This window comes from Botryllus schlosseri, chromosome 15 (assembly GCF_051294905.1).
Source record: "Botryllus schlosseri isolate E-star chromosome 15, Bs_hap1, whole genome shotgun sequence".
Classification (NCBI taxonomy): domain Eukaryota; kingdom Metazoa; phylum Chordata; class Ascidiacea; order Stolidobranchia; family Styelidae; genus Botryllus; species Botryllus schlosseri.
The window spans coordinates 11,100,918-11,124,635 of NC_137250.1; the positions used below are offsets into that span (position 1 = coordinate 11,100,918).

The 23,718-nt window shown below is 41.6% G+C and overlaps 1 protein-coding gene across 1 annotated transcript in view; it reads left to right on the plus strand.

The window, feature by feature from the left end:
• LOC145457785 (uncharacterized) overlaps positions 1 to 21,341 on the plus strand; it is a 33,577-nt gene extending 12,236 nt beyond the window's left edge. Inside the window, exons 4-23 of the mRNA XM_080336065.1 lie at positions 29 to 92; positions 3,031 to 3,146; positions 3,407 to 3,489; positions 4,882 to 4,950; positions 5,014 to 5,100; positions 6,253 to 6,289; positions 6,348 to 6,372; positions 7,466 to 7,576; positions 8,797 to 8,927; positions 11,400 to 12,010; positions 12,136 to 12,249; positions 13,714 to 13,766; positions 13,826 to 13,880; positions 14,388 to 14,443; positions 14,504 to 14,688; positions 16,292 to 16,433; positions 16,499 to 16,592; positions 17,728 to 17,883; positions 18,095 to 18,239; positions 18,888 to 21,341. Coding sequence (XP_080192191.1) covers positions 29 to 92; positions 3,031 to 3,146; positions 3,407 to 3,489; positions 4,882 to 4,950; positions 5,014 to 5,100; positions 6,253 to 6,289; positions 6,348 to 6,372; positions 7,466 to 7,576; positions 8,797 to 8,927; positions 11,400 to 12,010; positions 12,136 to 12,249; positions 13,714 to 13,766; positions 13,826 to 13,880; positions 14,388 to 14,443; positions 14,504 to 14,688; positions 16,292 to 16,433; positions 16,499 to 16,592; positions 17,728 to 17,883; positions 18,095 to 18,239; positions 18,888 to 19,021 — 2,468 coding nt within the window. The 3' untranslated portion in view covers positions 19,022 to 21,341. The remainder of the gene's footprint in view (positions 1 to 28; positions 93 to 3,030; positions 3,147 to 3,406; positions 3,490 to 4,881; positions 4,951 to 5,013; positions 5,101 to 6,252; positions 6,290 to 6,347; positions 6,373 to 7,465; positions 7,577 to 8,796; positions 8,928 to 11,399; positions 12,011 to 12,135; positions 12,250 to 13,713; positions 13,767 to 13,825; positions 13,881 to 14,387; positions 14,444 to 14,503; positions 14,689 to 16,291; positions 16,434 to 16,498; positions 16,593 to 17,727; positions 17,884 to 18,094; positions 18,240 to 18,887) is intronic.
• Positions 21,342 to 23,718: the final 2,377 nt, after the last annotated feature.

Genomic DNA, 23,718 nt, shown 5'->3' on the forward strand with positions numbered 1-23,718 from the left:
TCATCTCACAACAATTTTAATCGTACAGGCTCGAGTGACCACGCCAGCAAAGCACGCATTTCAACGGACGGATCACACAAGTCAGACAACAGGTTTGGACAGAATGCTTGTCTTAGCAAGTTGTTAGAGTGGGGCATATTGATTTTGTTAAGCTTCAGACAGACTGTGCATTGTTGTCAAATTACACCAATATTCCGAGATATCTCATGTACAATTGTACAATCTTTGTTGCTTTCCGCAAGACGGATGCTCATGTTGCGAATGAAACTTTCCATAGTTTCCAACTGTTGATAGCCGGCGCATGAAAATCCTGTTCTGTGACATAGTGATTCATGGTCCAACTAAAAAATGGAAGCCCTCGCGTCTTGAATTCGGTGATAGTGATTGTGCTGGGGCTGTTGATAGGGGGATACAGTCGTGAATCTACTTAACGCACGGAATCGGTCAGCCATTATTTGGTGCTTTCTCAAACTTTCTGTCAGGTATGTATGTTTTAACGGAGAGAGACAGGGTTCAAAAACAATTGTAACTTGTGTCTTGTGTGACTTTGAGAATTGGAATAATGCATGTTGATACCGGACAAGTAACTTCTGACTGTGACAAAAAACCGTCATGATGTACTCTGCTAGCCTACCTGCTGATAGCTATAATTGAATATACTATTCAATTGTATATTGAAATTCTGTACCTCCAAGAAGCTCTTGATAATTATAAGTTTGTTTGGATAGCTATTGACCTGGTCCGTTTTATGTGTGAATAGACTGTATGCATGCATTATTTGTATGTGGATTGTATTTCTGCGATAGACCCATGCTACCGACCATATCACTGTCATAAGAATTCTCACCAATTTCTCCGTGGATTAGTCCCTTGATTATGTAGTTTTACCTGCCGGCCAGAGTCACTCTGAAATTGTGTGGTATTTTCCACGGACGTGATGAGTTCGATCCATGCTCGACTTTTTTCGATTAACGCCGTAGTTTTCGTAATGATTGTGAGTTGTGACTGAGCGAAATCATTTATCTTGAACCGCAATAAGTGAAGATTTAATCATTTTGCGCGCAACGCCTCCATTTTTCTTTCCTCTTATTCTATACGCGAGAGAGAATCTTGCGGCGCAAATATTTGTTTACCGTAGGAGGCCTCTTTCGAAGGTTGGAACATTTTGATATAGGCTGGATTAGTCAACTTTAAAAGCAGGAGATGTGGTTATTGCCAGACCGTATGTCGGTCTACTTGAGCTATCTACAAAGAATTTATTCCTAAATGGTTGAGTGATAATGTTTGATTCTCCGTCTTCTGGTCTATTAGTCATGCTTGCGCTAAACAGCTTGTTAGCACTTTTCTACCTGACTTGGCGAGGTGTGTACCTGTAGAGATATGTAATGGAAATCTAGGTGATTTTCATGAGGAATAATTGATGAGGTGGAGCAGCGCTCATCTCGTATTAGTTCCATCTTGTCACCCTGTATCACCGTATGTGACTTAGAATTATGTACGGCGATGTACTATTTGTAGATGAAAAATCTTTTCGCATCCACTTTGGAATTCATATGTCATTATAAATATTTCATGTTGCCATGTAATACACTAGCTTGGATTGTGATATTTTACAAAGTCTCGGCTGCTACCGGAATGAACCACATGGTCCTTTACTGTTGTTTTTGTGTAGTCTTGATTAACCTGCCTTGTTTATGAACCACTTAGAGTTGAGGTTTGTTTATATTACTTGGTAAGGTACTGTTATTATAACGCTGCTCTTGAATCTTGATAACAGTGTGCTTTTTTGGATATGGCTTGCAGAGACATAGCACATGTATATTAGTTCGTGACAAAATACCGGTTTGGTAGCGTGTTGGTTGTCAGTGTGTCGTTGTGGAGCTAATAGATGGGATTTTGCCTGTTTATTGCCCGTAGCTAGATAGTTGATGTAACTCAATGTTGACCGGCCTACATTGTGAAATACCCTACTGATCTTACGTCACTCCAGTGCTATTTTGAGAAGGTGTTCTCATGTTTTTGGAAGTAGTAAATTATGTGAAGTTGAGCATATCCAACCATCCAATACTAAATGAAAGGAAAGAGTTGCAGGCTTGATTGTATTTCAGCAATTAAGATCCCGCTATATTTGAAGACATATGTGTCTCTGTAGCCCTTATAAAGTCCAACCAGAAATTGTGCTTCAGTATTTAGTTCCTAACCAGGATTCTGTTGTAATAGGGGAGATTTAAGGAGATTTCCCCACTGACAGTTTCATCATGTTCTTTCATACGCTCTATGACCTCATCGTACTGTTGCGACATGGCACATAATCGATTGTTACACGCTGGTTTTGTTTTTGAGATTGCGTGAGTACATCTGTGCAGTAAGCATCAACAGTTTGTCAGTTATGATGTAATTGAAATGGATATTTTATTATAGAGAAATAATACCTACAGCCAGACACAATGGAATCATATCTTACCCTATGTGACTACTCTGGTACCTAGTACAATTTCTTGAGTTTCCAATTAGGTTCTTGAGCTGTTTTTCTCCCATGTTTAAACTGTGCTGATATTTGGTTAATGTCTGTGGCTTTCAAGTATAGCTGATAACGATCTACGGGGCTAAAATATCACACTGTGTGACCTCAGTGGAAATTCGTCATTGTGCTAATTTGTTGTTCAGAGCATGATGATTCCATCTGAATTGGGGAATCGGAATAATTAAATCATTATCTTGATATAGCTCGAGTGATTTTCCTGTTGAAGGAATGTTCCCCGGTTGATATATTTCTCAAATTATTCCGACAGCAAAAGTTTTTCCTACAAATCAATTTCTGCACTTTACAGATTTTGTGAACGTTTGTCATTTTTTGTCAGTCCAAGATGTCATGTAGCTATTTTTGAGCCAGCTTTACATTTTTGTTTGTATTTTGAATCGCAGCAGCACTCTTATTATTGATTCGGCTAAATTTTAGATTTTGTCTAAAATATTGAATGTTCAACGGGTTTGTGACGGGTTAGACATGCCAATGTTTTCCTATGGTAGACACGGGGACCGGAAAAATCCACGCTCAAAGCCCTCGCGGGTCACAAGTCGCCCGGATAATCCAAAGTCGTCCATGCCAAGCAGCAGGATCCCGTATAAAACATCTGCCACCACCGGTTAGTTTCCAGAGTAATTTTAAAGTATTTGGTCGTGTACTTGTATTATGTGTGCATAGGCCCAAACTTCAATAAAACTGAATCCTATTGTAGGCCTGGGTGTGTGTTTGATCAAGAAACTTTGTTGTGTCGATACTACCCTCTCTTCTCGCAATGTCACAGCATTGTGATGTGGATATGAAATTACACAACGATGATTGAATAAACAGTTACGCTGGAAGCTAATTAACGAACGCTTGCCATATTTTATTGTTTTGCAGGAAGCTGGTCACAAATTGACGGCAGGACTGCGCAGCACTCTCAACCAAAGCAGGATCTAGCCTCTGCACCTACTGTGATTGATGTGAGACCTTTGTGTTTTGTGTAACTGTGATTCGACAGCCTAGTAGCTAAGACCTGTGTTTTTGCAAGGTGATACGCCATACTCTATTGTTGAAGTGGTGTCAGTATGCCGGGCGATGTGCATTTTTTCACCTAATAATAATCCTCTCACATCCTATTATGTGGTGATTCATGTCACTCGCTGCCGATACTGTGCATCTGCAATTTACCTTGAGCGACAGCCTGTCGGCAATCAAGTCCCGATGCTGGTCAGATACTGTTCACTCAACGCTAGTCCAAGTAATAAACGCCAAAAGCTCCAGTAGCTTGCTTACATCAAGTGAGCATTAGCAATTCAATTTTTCTAAGTCTTGAATGGGTATCTTGCGAAGAATTTTGGTCCGCATGAAAACTAATACCGGTAAGTAGTCTCACAATTAATACTGAGGTCAGAGACTTGATATTATACGCAGTGAGTACAATAAAACTCAGATTCAGTCCGTTGTTTATAGCACCTACTTGATGACTAGAAATGTGATTTTTTTCCCTAATATATTTTTCTCTGTGATGGCAGATGGTATGCCCCATTGCATTTGTCATGCTCTCACCACAAACACTTTGTTTTTGTGTTCTTAGGCATGCTCTGTAGAAATCTGCACCCACTAATCACTGTATTGTGCCATAAACTACTCATTTCTGTAGGATAAAGATATAAGCCAATGGCTAGATTGGACTAATCACGGATTATGAAGCTGTTATGTATCGCTTCCCCTCTGTCTGATAGACTCATTGTTCTAGGATGCTCATGATCTAGGCTAATGAAACCCTGTAATGTCAAATCAATACACCTGTGTTGTCCGAATTCTTCCCTTGATAATGCTAAACGCATATTGTATCCAGTTTAAAATGGATGGACTTCACCTCATGATGTATAGTTTGGAAACACCGATTGCTTGTGTATATCAAATTGTGATCTTGTAATAGCTATCCGACCGGAATATTCAGAAATGCATTTGTGGAAGAGTCAGCCTAAAGTGACATTGCAATGTTATTGCACCCGAAGTATTGACTTTGAGAACATGAGCAAATACGTTTGATGCAAACAAATGCTCCAAGCCAATTATTTGACCAATTTCCTGTAAGTATCTCTCTGTCTACGTTCATTAAATTCGTTTTTCCGAAACCAGCCAAACCTTAGAAACCGAATTTGTATGCCTTGGATCGGGTGTGCAAGTTATTCTGTACGAGCGTTCCAACTGGTATTTCCAATGATAGGTTATAAATCCGATTGTTGTGTGGTCGATCTTATCCCGTAACCGCAGTCTGCGGCATGATTCACACTCGGCTTCCTATGCCTATTTCCACGCGTTATGCCAATCCGCCTGTGGCTGATTGTCAACTTCGTTGGTTGCAGTCCAATGTCAGAGAACGGGTGTCGAGCGTTGATAGCGACATGCTGAACGGCGTGGAAAATATTTTGAAGGTAGTGGGAAGTCTCGTGGCGCTAATTGATCCTTCTTGTGAATGACTGCTTTCGTATCATTAGGAAATGGTCGACGTGCCGGAATCTATCTCTGCAATCAAAACTCCCGGCGTTAACGATAATAGATTTTTGTTCGCGACCGGAACGCAGGTTTGTGGCGAGATTTTCCGATTATTTCGTGGTGCTTGCTTCGCAGAAGTATGATGAAATTTATCAAACTAATAGACGTCGGCGCATTTCCGAACGTGACGTGCTTCAACTGCCTGTGTTTGTAGACCGAGAATGGATTGCGTGAACAAATAAACAAATTCGAGTCTCGTATCCATTTATACGGGCTGAGTTACTACTGATTTTCGATTATTTTGCATACCAAACACTGAGTTACACTGTGACCTGAAATTGCCGCATGCCTCCCACAACACCAAGCATGAGATAACAAGGTTGCCGACGTTTTTGGAAACGAATTGCTGTCACACGGCGATTAGCACTCGCGTAATTCTTGTAACATACTTTTCAGTTTCCTTGTACGGTACAATTTTCTTCGTCCTCACGTTAAAGGATGAAAGTTGTCCACGCTCGATTAAATTTTGATGGGCATTTGAATACTTGACTTGAAACCGAATTTTCTACACACTTTCGTTTGCTTTGACCCAATATGAAACCGGATGAAAACTGTGTGTTAAACGATGCTGTTTTCTTTCTTGATATGATATTTTAAGGAGGTATCGTCATTTTCTCTAAGGCAGTATTGGTGTCGATCTGTTACTCGATACTTAGCAATAGGATTGTCAGTGATATTCAAAGCTGTTATGTGATATAACATGATCTGTTCAGTTCCAAGTCAGATTATCAGAATTTGACTACGTATTCGCTACAATAACAATGTCTTTGTTACCTCTGTTTTTTTATTGATATGTGTATATAAATAACATTGGTCGATTGGAGTGTCAGGTTTCCAGCGTAAATACCCTTGTGATTTGATAATGCCATTCAGTTTCAGCCTGTAAGCCATGTTTTGACTTGCCAGAAAGTACCACCCATTCGTTTTCTGTTTGAACTTATTTTACATGAGTCAGCTATGGTTTTACTGCAAAGTGTTAAGGCATTGAAGATTAGCTTTATACCCGTCTGACCTTGCTCGTCTCTAGCTTGTGCAGGTATGACTCCCAGTGGTTTGTTATGAGTAGATATGGTTTCTATTGGATCAAGGACAGCATTTTCGATGATGGGTTTCCTGGGAACTATATGTTTGTGTGTTACATGCATTCATTATTGACGTGTGATTTCTTTTTCTTGTTGCAGAAGAAGAAAGTAGATGGCCCTACGAGCAGTATGGACAGTAAGTATATTGAATTCATTAAGATTGGCCTTTCAGAAAATTCCATCCGTTATTACAGGTGAACAAACCGACGATGGCAGAGGGTAATTGATTTTCTTAATTTCTATACATATAAAGTATTCTCGAATGGAAATAGGCTCATTGTATTAAAACGTGGACTCTGAACCACGTAACATGTCTCAAAGCTGATAATAAGTTCATTTCCGTGGCGTTGTGAAGTGGCCTTAAGAATTAGTGCACCTTGCAAAACACCTTATGCTTAGTATGCATTCTGTGTTCCATTGTATGGTATCGCAAATTGAATCTTAGATGTTGCCGAAATGGTTGTACGTATTCAAATTGGATTATGATGTGTGATTGCTGTGTAAATCTGAACCTGTAACACCTTTGATTGGCTTTATCCACAATAATGTTATAAAATAGGAAAGCCTAATTGTGACGATAGACAATCCTAATCGAGCCCAGTTTGAATAGTGGAAGTTCGGATAATTGGGCTTACCTTATAAATAATGAAATGAACATTATTAAACTGCTGGTATACAGTTTGTCTGTGCCCTTACACAAGAGTTGAATGTTTCTTTATTCTCTTCGGCTTAATAGGCTTCTGACAAGATCCTTATTGTAAGCTTTTCAGAACGTCTAGCGTTTGTTGTTGACGTGTCGTGACCAGGGCTTGATAAAATGTAGTATCTAGTCTAGTAGATGATTCGATTCTTAGTCGAGTACCTGTTACGACGTCATAAACGTGATAATGACTTGAAAGTTTCAAATATGCATAGCTTTTGCTGCTACAAAGAGAATGACATCAGTTATATGCATATACATTTGTACTTCTAAACCATGACTATTTCGTAGCGCTTTGGGATCATTGTGCAGGTCAATCAGTACTTGACAGAATATTGAGTAGCTTAATGCAACATGTTTTTCGATGGTGAACAACAGCTTACCGAGGTTTCGAGACTGTAACAGTGGAAATAGGCGTTAAAACTATTTTGCGTGATAATGTATAATTCTTGACGAGAAGCTGTATATTTCCGTTACTCAAAAGATTCTTACTGTGGAACTGTGCTGCATCGTATGTCTTGCTCTGTAAAACCCTTCCGAGACTTTTTAGGATCAGAAATGCGCAGCCTTTTTTGATAACACCAGCACTCTAAATATCAATGGTTGTCGCAGGCTGTCTCAGAATAGCTACGAGTTCGACGATGACACTGGCGACAGCAGCAAAGCGTGGTTGCTTGGGAATTTGATGGAGCGTGTGGACGCCGGAAATGGTCATCAGCCAAGGTGAATTCTGCTCTGTTCGCTGATCTGGTCGCGCCGTGAATTTTTTATTTGTGGGGTATAATCTTTCTGTGAAGTATTGCATGACGGGATCGGAAAATCGTGTTCGATTGATATTTTTGGCATCAGAAACAGTCACTTGTGACTTTCAAGGCTGTTGAGTCGGTTTACTTCACCAACGACTCATGAAACTTTGAACACAGCAACTTCAACTCCAACATTCCTGTAAATCTGCGGAGAGTAGGAATACGTTAATTACATTTTTTATTTACTGATGTTGCCAAGCGACTCTTGGAGGGACATAATTTCAGTATACAATTGAGCAATTCACAATTGAATAGTATTTTCATGTTCAAATGAACCCGAATATTTTCGGCTGACACTCGTCAAGGGGTAATCCTCTGTGAAGAATTGGAAACAACATTGCATATCAACAATCGTATCACAAAATATGAAGTCACCAGCGTGATATTTTGAATAAGAGAACGTTCAATTTCATGCTGGTGACGTCATATTTTGTGATACGATTTTTGATATACAATGTTCTTTCAAGTTCTTTACTACTAGGGGCTGATGATTATCCCTGACGAGTATCAGCTGAAAATATTCGGGTTCATTTCAATATGACTATACTATTCACTTGTATATTGAAGTTCTGTACCTCCAAGAAGCTCTTCAAATTGAGCAATTGTATGGCAATAGTGCAATAAAGTGCATTGAGGTTACGCCATCTGTTCGACTCGACTACTCAAATTTTCATGCCTGTGATGTCATATTTGATGATGCGATGTTCTTTTCAATTTTACTGTTTGCTGACGATTACCCATGACAAGAGTCAGCCGAACATATTCAGATTTATTTCAATATGGATATATTATTCGATGATATTACCAAGCGAGTCAAAAGCTATTTTTTGAATTTCAAAAATGTTTTACTGGCGGAAAGACATGAAGTTTGTGAAGGTCTGCCTACACAAAAAACTTGACGACTCCTGTAACTGAAGTCTGTAACGACACTTTTTAGCAAGATTTCACAACACTTGGTTGGATTTCAAGTAGTTTGAATTTTAACAAAACTACAAACTCCTACTCCAGCCGCCAGTATGTATTTTGCGAACTCCAACTCGAAAATATGTTACAATATTTCTCTGGCTCCGACTCCGCCGAGAGAAAATTTAACGAAACTCCGACTCCATCGGTGACCTTGCGTGCGTTTGTATTCAGCGGGACCAAACGTAAATCGAACGATGCGGCCGACTCGCGACATCCCAAAATTCCTCACATTCAATCTACGAAAACTCGCCAAAAACCGTCGTCTGGCCGAACCTGCTCCACCCCAAGATCGAAACCTTCAGGTTGGTTATGTCTCGTTATGTGTCACGTTCGTTACCTGCGCTACCAGCCCCTAGCCCTGACCACGAACCTGAAGAATACATTAATACATACGAAGTATGGAGTGCCCAATTGACCAAGCGTCGTATATTACAATTCACGCTCATTCGTGGAAACAGTCATTTTCTAATTTATACAGTATTCGTGCATTCCATTCAGACCATGCCCGAGGCTCAGCTGTGAACCTATTTTCACCACGAGAACAGCCAAAAACAATTAAGTTTCAAGGCCCTGTGATATGAAACTCCATTTCATCCCATATTAAGGATAAACCTTTCTGGTCAATCGAATGTACCATGACCATCTTGGAGGAGCGTACGTGAATTCATCGTAAAGTCACTAGCGTAACTTGTTATCCAGTGCTTAGACGTCCATTTTTGATGTTCTCACTTCCATTTTCTTCTGATTTTGCTGCACAACGAATGTGTTAATTTTGTTGTTCTTGAGTTTCATAATGCATCAAGCCTCCTTTCTGGCTGTAGCTGACTTATGACGTCCCGATCCATTCCACATTGAATTATATTTCACTTTGTATTTATGTATTTTGGTGGAACCTCTCTCATACGACATTGTCATGATGAATAGCATGATAATCATAGTTAATACATTACCAAATTCACGAAGTACCGAATTCAACATGCCAAATTCATTGGCAAGTGGCAACCGTATCGGTAACTGTGAGATACGAAATGTTCCGTCTTTTGTTTACTGTTTGGGTGAACCTTTTCGCAATTGCCATTGTAAAATCGTCGGCGGTTCTCTAGACCGTGTTTGCGGACTTAATCATATGTCAATGCGGTCGAAGATGCTTTTTAACGTTTACCGAAAGAACCTTTATGAGGTCGTTTGTGTTTTCTTTAGCTTTGTCGCGACGATTAACTGTAAAGCAGGCGGAAATTTGACCGGGTTTCAGGTCACGTTTGTCGCCGGGATCGCTGTTGTAATTACATATTTCCCTGGTCTGTCTGAGTTGGTTTTGCGGAATCAGTTCAGGGTAAACAGTGCCATGTGCGGTATGATTGGGTAAATAAATGTCAGACTCAAACATAAGAAACTGTTCGATTCCCGGCAAGTACGCTCAAACAGTTGTTGGCATTCGGCCGGGCTGTCGTACGATGTAATTCCGATCAATGTGACGCAAAGTATCGCTTCCTATTCCCCAGCCGTTCAGTATTGATGTTCGTGAGCGTTTTGTTGATTCTAGCTCAGCGGTGCATGTTCGCCGTGTGTTAGACAGCTTGGTTTGATGGATTGTAGATGTCGTTCCATTTTTCTACTGCCTTCTCTGTGTGGGTGGGATTTCGTAGTGAATTACTTTGTGATCTTATTGCGTAATGTAGATTCGTGCTGGTCTGTTTGTTGGCTTCGTTTTATTAATTCGGGAAGCGTTAAGATGGTGTAAAATATGTAACTCATGGAATGATTTCTCTATAATCTAAGGTAAGCAAAATGTGGCCCGCAACAAATTTATGGGGACCGTAAAAGCCTCGAGCAATAGTATAAAAAATATCGATGCGATAGCATAAAATATACATCTTCAAAAGAAAGTACAGATATTGTAGTTTTAATTGAAGATCGCCAGAGTAATAGCCCCATATTAAAAAAATTATATGGTTGCTGTCATGCTGTGTGTTCGGATATGTTACAATGGAAATTTCATAGTTTGCATTGTAGATAAAAAATCTACTGGTAGCTGTTCTGCGTCGCGAGTCAAAGCCAGACATTAATGTCCATGTCCGTGAATGATCTTCGTACTTCAAATTAGATTTGTTCACAATATGTGTTCTTTTGTAAAGTTCAACCGTAACGACATATTCAAACCAATCTTCAAGCGTAAAGTTGCAGACGAATGCGTTGTATTCGATTTGAAGTTGACATAAGAAGTTGAGTATAATTCTTTTCCGGCGTCGGAAGTAAGCGATACATATGATTTGTGATTGACGCTTTCCGCGTTTCAAGACAACAGTGTTAAACTGCACATTGGAACCAAGAACCATAATTATAGGCACACTCGCTAAATAAAAGCGTTTGATTTGAAAAAAAATGTTTGACGCCACATCAATTGATGTCCACCAGCGGTTCAAAGAAGGGTGCTTTTATGCGAGTTACTTTGCGAGAACTCTATGACTTGGACTCGGACTTCGAGTCTCAACGTTGTGACTGGGACTCAAACCGTGGGTCCATGACTTGGACTCAGACTTGACTAGGTAGTGAAGTGAAAAATGACTTGAATTTACTCGAGGCAAAACTATAGAAGTAAAATCGACTTGTGACTTGGTTACAACCCTGGTCTTTAGCCTGCCTTGCATATCTGTATATCACATTCCACCCGATAGCATTTACGCACATTATTGATTTGCGCGTTTAGCAAATATAGATCCTCTCTCTTAATTGTGGCTTTTTATGTTTTTCACGAGTCCTCATTGCGTTTCCAGCACCTGCCGATTCGAACTCGAATCAGCGGAGTTTGACACGGACTCCGAACTTTTACGAAAATGACCCGACTCCGTCTTATCAAGACCCGTCGTCGTCCAAGGAAGCTCAGCGTTCGCAAAATGTTGTGACACCATCAAATCGCGACCGTGAGGGCCGCCCAGACCGGCCAGGGCCACACAGACGGTCGCGGCTCCAGTCCGATTCGTCCAGCAGCAGTTCCGGCAGTTCGTCAAGTGATAACTCCGATGACACCGATTCCGAAGATAGTGACGTCACAGAGCCCGTCGCGCCGGTGAAGCGTGAAGAGAGCCCCGCCAGCAAAAAGACTCAGTCCGACCCGGTCAAACGTAAAGCCGTGGCCGCTGAAACGCGTCGTCCTAACCACACCCCCGCCGATATCACTGTGAAACCGGGGCCAGATCGCACGAGCATGTACTCGCAGCTGTTGGTGAAAATTCGGGCGGACGCAGTCAACCTGGGACGAAGGGAGGGCCGGGGTGCGCCGCCCAAGCCAGCACGGCCGGACGGCAAGCGAACGTCTGAGAAGAGGCCGCTTGTGTCTGTCGGTAGCGAGACGGAACAGCCATTCCGAAGGGCTAAAGACGTAGAGGTGAGTGGTTTTCGACTACTTATGCTTCCACTTAACAATTTTTCCGTTTTTCGACAAAACCAGGCATAGAATATTAACTTTTTTACTTGATTTACAATCATTACTTTGAACGCCACCGCCAATAGGTCGCCGTCGCGCAGCCGTCCGATTGGAAGGGCGGGGGCAAAAATAAACTCGCCAGCGATCCGAAACACGCTTCAGGTCAGAAGAACCGCGGGGACGAACAGAATTGGAGACAGGTGAGTTTTTGTGCTTGCGTGCTGCTGTTGCCTGCGTTTGAGTAGAATCGCGAACACGTTATCGCGTGTGCAAATTCAAAACTCGGCAATACTACTTTCAAGTGATTGTCCTGTTCACGCAAGTCTAATTTGGGGTTTGGGATTAATTTAGGCCAGTGGTTCTCAACCTTTTTGAGTTTGAGGACCCGTGAAAACATATTTTGCGTCGTGGTGAACCTTCAAGCATCAAAATTAACCCGAAATGTAATCACAACAAGTTTCAGCTACTCGAAAGCTGTTATTGAAAATTTGAACTTACTGAGAATATTTGCTGTTACCTCTTTGGTGTTACCGGTACAGATAGTGCGTGATTCTATTGCAGTTTCTGCAGGGCGTGACTAACATGGTGTTCATTGTTTAGTTTCTTCTGAAGGAACTAAAACTTTGCTGTTTGCTAGCCACTCTGCTAAATGTCGCTATATTGTGCACTCGAAATTCAAGGAATTTTGTGTGCGATTCTTCTCAAATTTTATATGTAGCAGGTCTTTATAGAGTCGTAGGCTACGGTTAGGGTTACTACAACACTAGCAGCAATGGGATTTACACCAAGTTCAAAGTAGACTATGATGTCTGTATGACGATATGATGCTGTGAAATACACTCCAAATGTCTAAATCAATGTAGCTTCTAGTAATATATATTTGGCTCGTAATGCCAATCACCACCTTCGTAGGCTCTTGGACGTTATTTTTTCTTGTAATGTTTGCCGTGTCCAAACAGCGCGCCGATAACGCGTTTACGTACGCGTCCCACGCAAGCACTTTGACAGCTATAATGTGTCATGTAATAGCCGAGCTCCGTTTACCAATCAATATCTGGCCCAAGACTTGTTGTTCCGTTGTTGTTACACTTAACAAACTGCAACGTGAATTTTGTCACTTGTCAACAATCGGCTATCGCTGATGTGCGAGGGATTGGCGTTGGTGAATTCCGCGGCCCGTGAAATCCGTTTGTAGAAAACCTACGGCCCGTGAAGTTTTTTCCGAAGAAGTCGATATGTTGTGATATTTGAGACTGTTCCAACGGAGAAGTGTCGAATATCCCCTGAGCAAACAAGAGTATCCGTGCTGCTGCTTCGTGACTGAGTCACATTGACAGATTGGTGGATTTCCTGATGTGACATTGCTGTTGTTAGGAATCACTTGCTTGAAAAGCACTCAATCTAATACTAATATTACTAATCTAATACTAATGCATTGCTGTTGTCAGGAGTCGCCTGTTTGAGACGTACCCAAACTATTGCTCATAACATTTTGCAATGTTCAAATGCTCTTCATACACTCAATTGGAAGGTTTAGTAAGGTGAATTCACTAAAAAATTTGTCACTACATTCTAATCAGCCGATAATCCGCAGGTGGTGATGCGTAGCGAACGATATTGCATATTTGGTTGGATTAGGTAATTAAAGCTCTCGATTGTTTTAGCCAAGCCATAAATCTCCGAGTGAAGAGCTGAGGAACTCGGCGAGTGCTAGCAGGTAGGATTTGAATTTTGCAACTTTCCTCGTAAAAGTTACATTTGTATTCGTTCTCATAGCCAAGGAAACGCGTCGGACAGCCGCGCAAAGCAGGACAGTCCGAATTCTTCGAATGTGAGTTGAATAGATATTTTTGTGATGTTCTTGTCTGGCAAACAGCTTGATATGAATGATGCGCAAGAAGAGGGCAAAATGGCGAACATATTGCGGTTCATCGTTTGTCGCGTTGAAGATATTTTCTTCACAGAAATCCGATTTTAATTTCAATATTCATGGGAATCTACTCAGAAAATTATACTTATATTACATTTTTATTCGTTATTGATACCAGAATTTATGAAAAAACGTGTTTACAGAAAGATTTAGTATGTGTAGTTTGTGATGTAGTTTGAGTCTGAATTAGAACATTTTCGCAAACTATAACTCTAGCCAGTATGTGTATTATGACTCTCTAACGAAACTCTGATTCCACATGATCACCAGGCTGTACCTTGTTTGTGTTGAGATCGATGGAATTTCACCGACTTCTGGCGTATTGTGAAAATTGCTTGTCAATAACGCTTAAACCAACGCTACAGTCCTACTCTGTAGTCTTTCAATCATTCCCTGTTTTTGTAACAGAGGCAGCCCGCGCCCGTAGTGCTGCCAGATTCAAGCCTGCCCGGCGAGCAGGACAGGTAACGTAGCCTCGCGATTTTTACGTCACGGTCGTGTTTTCAAGCTTTGACCGCTCGCAGAATCGAGACTTCCGATTATTACATGCGGAAAGGCAAGAAGATGAAGCACGAAGGCGACAACATGGTGGACCCGCGTACCAGACGCACCAGGCCTGGTGAAGCTCTAAGTCGTGCTTTGGCGTACTTTGAGGCGTCCTTGTTCTTCATCATGAGCGGTTACGTCATGGAAAACGAGAATCCCGAAGGTGAATTTGTCGGAATGATGAAACGGTTTCTGCTTGTAATTAGAGGTGGTGAGCAATGGTTTTGCCTACATCCGCTACTTACATAAGTGGCTCTGATTTCAGAGCTTCACAGAAGTGAGTTGAAGCTAGTTTGAACTCGATAAGAACAGCAAACACTACGACTTGAACTCGGACTTGACACGCGACTCGGTGGTGAATTGAAAATGACTTGACTCGAGTTGAAACTATGGAAGTCAATTGACTTGTGACTCGGTTACTACCCTGGGCTTTTTCCACATCTTGTTGTAGGTTTTCAGTTTTTTCAGGCAAAACTAGGCCTGGAAGACTTTTTTGTCAGGGTTGTAACCAAGTCACAAGGCTCCGAGTCACAAGTCAGTCTCACTTTTGTAGTTTTGACTCGAGTCAAGTCCGAGTCATGGTGTTATGACTCGAGTCCAAGTCATTGTGTTGACTTCTCAGCTTCTAGATAAGTCTTGTTAAATCCACTTTAAAGTAATTCCCTCTCAACATGCAAATATTTTTTAAATCCGTCTCCACACCCTCTCAGATTTTTCTCTAAATTTATATACAACTAAAGTATCTAGTTCTGAGTACAACGAAATTTATTTCGGACAATTTCGTTGAACGGCTCTCGAGTTATTGCAGTTTGAAAAATGATGATTTTGTGATTACTCAACCATGAAATTTAGCAACACAAAACCTGTGTATGATTGTAACTGATATAGCTCAGAGGTTACGTAGAGAAAAGGTTTAAATGTTATTTAGCAATAATTGTTAGTACATGTTCTTCACTTACCACGAATTTCCCCGCTCCGCAGTATTGGGTCAAGGTTCAAATCGCAATTTCAAAATTGGCACATGTTAAAATCGGTGATGCATAACGATATTTTTCAATTCATCTGGTGCAATTCTATTTGAACCAAAATTCACAAGCAAGGTGTCATTTGAAAGCTGTTTCCAACTAGAATGCACGAAACTTAGTTTTATTATTGATATTTGACAGCAACATGGTTAAAAATATAATATGGTGCATAATGCAAAATAGGTTATTTTTTAATTAATTTTAATTAGATTAATTCAGTGATCATCTGATTTTGCCATTATTCTACTCCTTATATGATAATGTGTTACAGTAGATAATTATTGCCATTCTCAGAGAGTACTTTTATTTATTGCATGTGCATTATGCCTGCAAGGGTGCTTCTGGGTTTACCGACTATAAATATAGAACTCTGTTCTGTGACATCGAATGGTTCGCATTTATAATATACTAATTTTCCTCACTTTTAGCAGTTTCTGGTCGCATTTTCAAGTACCAGCACCAATAGACTAATTCCCAATAGTGTGGTTACTTCACTATTTTTCGACATTACAATGAAATTTCGGTCTTGGCCGTCTGAAGTCTCGAGTTGTATGACTTGGTTCGAGTCGTGCGCAATGAGTTGAGTCCCAGTCGAGTCAATACACAGATTGACTCAAGTCGAGTCATCAGAAAATCGTGACTCCAGTTGGACTCGAGTCGAGTCATTACAAACTTGCTTTTTGTTGACTCACTTTACTTGTGTAAACTTTATCATGTCTGTAAACGGGTGTTCGTTTTCAGACCGAACCGAGACTTCCAGTCAACATTCCCTCTGCCCTGCGAATATGTATCAGCAAACGTTGCCATTTCTCGATTACGTGCTGAGTATGCGTCCCCACGCCGAACAGGAATCGGTTACGTTTAGGCAAATAATAATATCGTGGTACGTAATTTTGAATTCCACCATTTTGAGCGTGTTTTCACCGCGATTTGCTATTTCTTCTTCAGCCTGAGATGCCAATCATTTTTATACTTCCGCATTTTCCATCTGAAGAAGGACACCGCTGTCAAAAACGCTGAAATCTTAACCAAACACTTTGATGTGAGTGCCGTCGCATGCCGTCTGCTATTACCTGCATTTACGTGTCGGAAGATAATTTTGTACCTTGCATGACACGCCACGTTTACACATTGCCAAGATTCCAGATAATTAGATAATTGTGCTGTTGGAGTGCCTTTTAAAATGGCAAAATCTATTGGCGATATCTGGAAGGCGTGTAATGATGTTGGCCTTCAACCGATGGACTGGTAATTGACGTGTCGGATTTAAATTACTCCATACACGCTATTTATCGTGCTCAAGATAATAATGGATTTGTGACACTTATCAGATAATTGCTGTTAAAGTCTCGCCAATGGTAAATGAGTCCGACATGTTTAGGCTGGCGAGCTCTAAGGCTCGTCTGAAAACAGTGATCACATGGTTAGGCATTAGAAATGTTGTAACTATTATTATTATTGAATAATATATCCGTAGGTATTGAAATGAACCCAAATATTTTCGGCTGACAACATTGTATATTACTGAAGTTCTGCACCTTCCTTCAAGAGACCAATAGACATAAATGAATGTTTCACTGCCTATCAGCATGAATTGTGATGGTATACGGCACTTTATGAATTTGGCTCTCATCGACCCCCCCCCCGCCTATATTTTCGAAACTGAAAAAGAGGACATCGAAACGGGAAATTTTATACAACTGTACAACTAAACTCAGATCGCTGGTGAACTGACTAAAAAAAGGTCGTTTTTTTCGACATGACTCGCGCAAGACCCGTCTTTACATGAAAACAGTGTGTGTTAACCATTTTTTGGTCAACTTTCTAGCAAGATCCAAAAATACTCGTTTTTTCAAGTGCATTTCGAGCCGATTACTTAAATATAGCCGTTCTAACGCTATCGCCCCCACCTTATGCTTTTGCCCCCCCCCCAATCTCCGCTTTCGTTAGTTTCGCACCCCTGTTTCTCAAAATCGCCCACGTTGGGAACCACGGTATTAGTGTATTACGGTTATGATTAGGGGCCGCCAAGTGCCAAATTCAACGTGCCGAATTCACTGGTATCAGATAACAGGCCGTGCAGCATCAAATATAAATTTCGGTGTAGATTATTTGAGATAGTGCGAGTTTGTGGGTGAGATTTTGCGAAAACACTATGCCGTCGATTTCTCTTGCAGTCTATGAAGTCGGCGCAAACGCATTCGCCTTGGAGAAACAGCAACGTCGCCCCTAACGTGCTCAGCCCAATGTCGCCCGCTGTGCCGTCTCCTTTTACTCAACGCGGCCGAAGTCCCGCTAACAGCAACACGGAACAGGTGTCCAGTTCTACTCAGGTTGGTGGATCCGTTTTTTGATATGATATAAGATTGATGAAAATAACCTAAAAGCTAAAAGCAACTTGGTTGTGGAAGTTGGCAAAACCTTCTTGAGTATACTAAAACCTAGAAGCATCCGCACTTCTTTACCAGCCAACTCCGAGCATGAATGGCCTGAGATATTCGCGTGTGGTAACGCCTTACCTATCTTCCGTATGATTTTGCGCAGGCTGGCAGAATGACGCCGACTTCTCAGAGCAGCCTACCGCAAAAGACCACCGACATATACCGGCAACATCACGCGACCATGTGCAATCTGTTGCAAGCGCACGAAAAGTGGGACAAGGCCGAGCGAATGCTCCCGGACCAGTCAGGTGGGAAATACTTCTTTTTGGACTTGAGAATCTCGGCTTCTACTCAAGCTAGTGTCGAAATTTACGTTGTTACTTCTGCTTCTGTTCGAGTACATCCGTAATCGGATCACTATCGGTAAGTATACACCATCGCATGTTTCGTATCCAGTAGTGAGCCTTTTGTTTTGCGCTATTGTTTTTGCAACGAAGAACTCGCACTTTTTCCGGGGTAGTCATGTAGGATTAGGCTACTTTCACATCTTACCCAAGTGGTAATGATTTTGGAATACTTCTAGTACAGCAGGGGCGGCCAACCCACGAAAAGGTTTTGAGTGGCCGCGAGGTAATTCTCGAAATTACGTATAATATCAACAGGTGACATATTGTGAAGTTGCAAGGCCAACCAAACATTTGATTAGCCGGAACCTGAAGTTTGGTATGTCGACGACTAAATATCAGTTCCGTTACATTGGCGTAGATCTTGGTATGTGACCATAAAGTAGAATATTTCGTGGCAGATCTATTTGACTTGATATTTATCCAAGCACTTTATTGTCACTCGCTTTCTTGCTTTTGGTATTGGCGCCCCGATTTACAGAATTGAGTTTAACTATGTTCGTAATTACGAGAGAACGTGTGATGGGGGCTTATCCAGCTCTTCTCTTGCAGACTTTTTCCGCAATATCGACGCGCTCTCCAACATATCTCTGACGTTTCATTCGAGCCTGCGGCACGTGTTCCTCTACTACAATACGGTGCTCTGCCAGCTTCGCACGCGCATGACGAACTCCCCGTCCACGTAGTGCCGGAACGACTATGAAAGCGTATTTTATTTTTTCCCTATTTTTTCTCTTTTACGACGGATGTCTATTTAAGCAAGAAGGTACGGGTGAGGCGTTGGTCGGTGCGTGCCTCGACAACGGAACGTAATATGAGACTCGGATCGGACTCGTAATTCGAATAATCCGCATGATTTTAAGGTGTGCGGTTATCGGTGAATTTGGGATTTCCTGGAAAAAAATCTCAAGTTGAAAAGGACGCGCGTTTCCTGGGGTCTTGACCCCCTTACACCAAAATTGTTCGTAATAAAAGTGATTGCTTGTGACAATGGGATTTCACAGAGACTATGACGCTGACGTGCGTTTCCATGGCAACGCAAAGAAGCTTAAAGATTCAATCTCTTACAAAAAAAAACTCGAAAATCTCTGTGTTTGCGCATAGTGTCTCGGACGACGGCGCATTATTTAATATTTATTTTTTCGCTCGTACAGAACGCTTTGCAAAACTATTCCTGCGCTTACCTGCGACGGCGGTCACAAGGATATTGCAGACTGGCCGCAATCGCTTTTTTTGGACTTATCGAGAGCGGTCGCAAAACAAATACGCATCGTGACGAATTTCACGCATTCAGCGGTCTCGTACAAGATTTTAAACAGTTTTGTTTCCATATCGCGGAGGGTTTGGTTTGGACATTGCGTTGCAGTTCATGTTGAAAATCGTGTCATGCATAACTAACCTATGGATAGATGCGGAACACGTGACTTTACGGCTGAGCAAACAGAGTCGGCTAGCAATTTATCGTAGCTCCGTAAACAAATATGATAATCATATAGCTTGCGACTTGAGTTCGCAATTTATTAAAACCAGTCCTTACTGTGGCAGTGATCCCGAAAATACTCATTATAATCTGGTCATGGCACTGCAAGTACAAAAAATTACCCGTAAAAGTCAAAAATGGAGGAAAAATTTTCACGACAATACTGATTTCTATGCGTATCTGATCGCTCAAAACCGCAGTCGCGTGTTGTGTATCTATCCGTAGGTTAGTTCACGATCAGATAGTTTCAAATCTACATTGAAATTACGGCCCGCACGTGTCGACGAAGCCGCTACATAGAGCAGTCTGTAAATAGGTAGATTCTGCTATTCAATCGTTTTCCAAGAAAACATTGAGATTCCCGCCCGATTTCTGTCCCTATTTTTTGCCAACGTGTCCCATGCCAACCGTACGTGTTCCAGAGAAGTCGCTGTTTGTCGAAGGAATATATTATGGAGCTTACGTTTTTCTGGTGTTCTATTAAAAGCTATAATTCACTGAGTTTGTTTATTATGTTAGAAGTCGCTTCATTTGTTATTCTATGCCTACTGCGAAACTACGATTCGCTACAAAATAAAGTGTTCGATACGCAGAATTTTTCCAACCCTCTCAACTTAGCCGCAACCGGCGTGCCCCGCCTGTAACTTTCGTCATATAAAATTATCAAGGGTGTTGTCACTGTAATCAGCGCGGAGATAGGGGCCCTGCAATGCAACTTCTTTATTGTGTCAAGGGTACATTCGAATATTTTAGAGAGGCCTTAATGTTGAGTGATCAAATCACGTGTGCCGTATATTGAATTCGGTGGTCTAGAGATAGTTAATGTTGCCACTCTTCTGTCTGCCTCCTTACGGAAAACACTATCGTAACTTTTTGCCACCCTTATTCCGTTTATGTTCAACCGACAGTGAACAGTTGACGGTTCCCTCAAACTACTTTGCACTCAAAATTTTCTTTGCTATCCGCATAATATATTCCGCAATGGTGCTGTATTGGTACATGAGATTAATGTACGGCTGGTCTCGAGTGGTGTGGGTATTTTCGATGCCCGGACATGCAGTGGTACAGTCGGTCAACAATAACGCCAAGTAAGCCTATACTTTCTCAAAAGTTGGATTGAAAATTTGAATGAGATTGCTTGAATGAACACCACCTACAGCACCAGTTTGTGTGTTCACCCCGCCAAACCATATATCGTATATACACCATTCACACTGTCGTCACAGTCGCTGATGGTTTGAGTTCACTCCCTAGTTGCATTCCTTGCGATTTACCACATTAGTGTGTTATATTTTATTGCGTTTTATTGCTGTACCATGCTCGTCTGTTTTGTGCCTTGACATTGAAGAAAACTCTCCGGCAACCTTCGACGCTTTTGGCGCGTTTCCGATTTTGAGAGAATGGATCGCAGATCCCGTGCTCTCCTCGGCCAATGCTGGCTTTTCTGTGGTATTTGGTTTGGGAATCCATATCTCTCTCTCTCTTTCTCTTATTGCGAGACAATAAAATGACAGTCTGTTTGTCTGCTTGCAGTCGTGTTTTTTGCCGGGTCGGGTCGAGTTTGAAATCGCCGAGAACTCGTCCTAATGAGATTTATCGTTACCAATCATCGTCTAGACCAGAGGTTCCCAATGTGGGCGATATCGCCGCCCAGGGGGCGATTTGGCGGTCTAAGGGGGCGATAGGGGGGCGATGGCGCGTTAAAACGGCTCGATTGCAGCAAAATCGGAGAAATGACCTTTTTTTTTTTTTTTAGTCAATCCACGAAAATTTAGCTGCAAATTCGACATCGAGCCGAAAAGTTGACCTTTTTGTTTGTCAACCAACCAGCCATTACAGTTCGTATGCTTGTTATCCGATAACAAAATTTGGAGGGCGATGGTCGGTGTGGAGCTTAAAAAGGGGGCGATGAGTCGAAAAAGGTTGGGAATCACTGGTCTAGACGTTTGGGAGTGACTCTTTTATGACCCGGTCAAGTCACCTCTGGAAAGGGGCTTTAGCCAAGGGTGCGAGGCACTAGAGCGAGGGTATGACAAGCTGTTTAGGATTATACACGGGTTAGTGATGTTTGTGAAAAGTTATGGTTTACTACTACATGTCGAACAAGCCTCTCCTAGTTTCAGAATGGTAAGATTGGTTGAAGTCAGTGGAGGCTCATGGGGTGTCCGGTCGCCCGGGGCCCCCTCTTTGATCAATCATCAAAGCTCTGCATTTGTTGGAAAAGTCCCATATCGGGATAATCATAAAGTCTCTCCATGCGGTAGTAGAGGTTTATAGTTTTGATATAGTCTATCCTTGCAATAATAGATATGACCTAATGTAGTGCCTGGCTCGAACCGTGTGCTGGATCTGGATCATTACTAAGGTCAGCCGATGGCTTTTCAGATTAGTGTGGGTCAATTTAGCCTGCAGCAGTTGTACCGCTACTCGATTATTTCACGCTGCATCCTATACATCTTCAACATGAAGGGATGAGCTATAGTTTAAGGGGCATTACACTTTAGAAATGATGTGATCTCGAAGGTCGAAACGAAAAAAAAATTAGCCGCAGCCATTTTCTTCAGAACGCTACCGTAAAGGAGCTGCAATTCATTGTCAGTGGTTCTTGCAGTATTGGTCGCGAAGGTTGTAGTCTAAATTTTCGAGGTTCACACACAGAACGCGAACGTGAACTACACCATCCCTATTATGTATGTAACGGGAGAAAATGGATTCCGTGATGAGGTTTTAATCTCTTTTTTGAGACTATTAAAAATAGTTAACCTCAACAAAACATCATTAAACAGCTGTATCGGTAGGCTATTGGCAACTTGGAAATTAGAATGAGTTTACACAAGGGGTGTCAAACATACGGCCCGCCACACGATTTTATCCGGCCCGTGAAGCCATTCAGAATAGATTGAAAAATGCCTGTATTATAGCACATTTGTCACAAATGTTGATTTGTTCGGAAGAAAATTACTTCCGTTAAATATTCCGCCAAGACGGCAAATGTCGAGTCTGTTCGTAGGCAACATTATAATCACCATACTACGGTGTTTTGGTTCCACACTTGTTACCACTATAGGAACAAATCAGTGACATTGACACCCAATTTCGAAAAGAAAAAAAAGTGCACACTGAGTCAGAGTTGGATCTATTGTAATTTGCAGTGGCGGCTCGTCCTATAGGGCAACTGGGCATTGCCCCACCTAAAATTCTGTTCAATAACAATTTAACCATTTATAGACGCACACGCACAGCAATCAATATATACCGAGATCACAGCGAAACCCGCGTTCTTCTTGTGCTTTCGCTAACAAATGCCCATGCCCATACATAGCGAAGTCTCTGCGAAAATCGAATTCTCTTCTGTGTTTTCGCTTTGTAAATGCCTAGGCGGGGCTTGCCCCGGTAGCGCTCATAACAAGCTTTCACTATCTATTCTCTCAAAGCCGCGCACAATAAAGAAACGGTGATTTACTCTCTCCTATTCGTAAAATGGCCGAGCAAGTGGGGCAACTATGCCTGGTCGCCCCTAAGGTGTGATGTAACAATCGTATCTATATCGGAACTCGGTTACCGTGATATGCGTTGAGTCGACCTTTGCTGGTATATGTCGATTTTGACGGTGTTTCGCACCATGATAATTCTTGAAACTTGGTATGATATGTCGTGAAGGTAGTAGGCCTATTTATCGCTGCTCGAAGTTTCAGGCTTGCTATACTGAAAGATAAGTGTAGTAATTTCGTTTCCGAAGTTCAGTGTGTGCTGATCTATCATGTACATCAGGGGTCGGCAACCTTTTGCTAGTCGCGGGCCAAATTTTGGGTGTACAATCTTTTGGCGGGCCGGATATTTCCTTAGTACTATATTTTACGCTCACTTCGGTATATTATCCTACATTGCTGCAATCTCAATCAT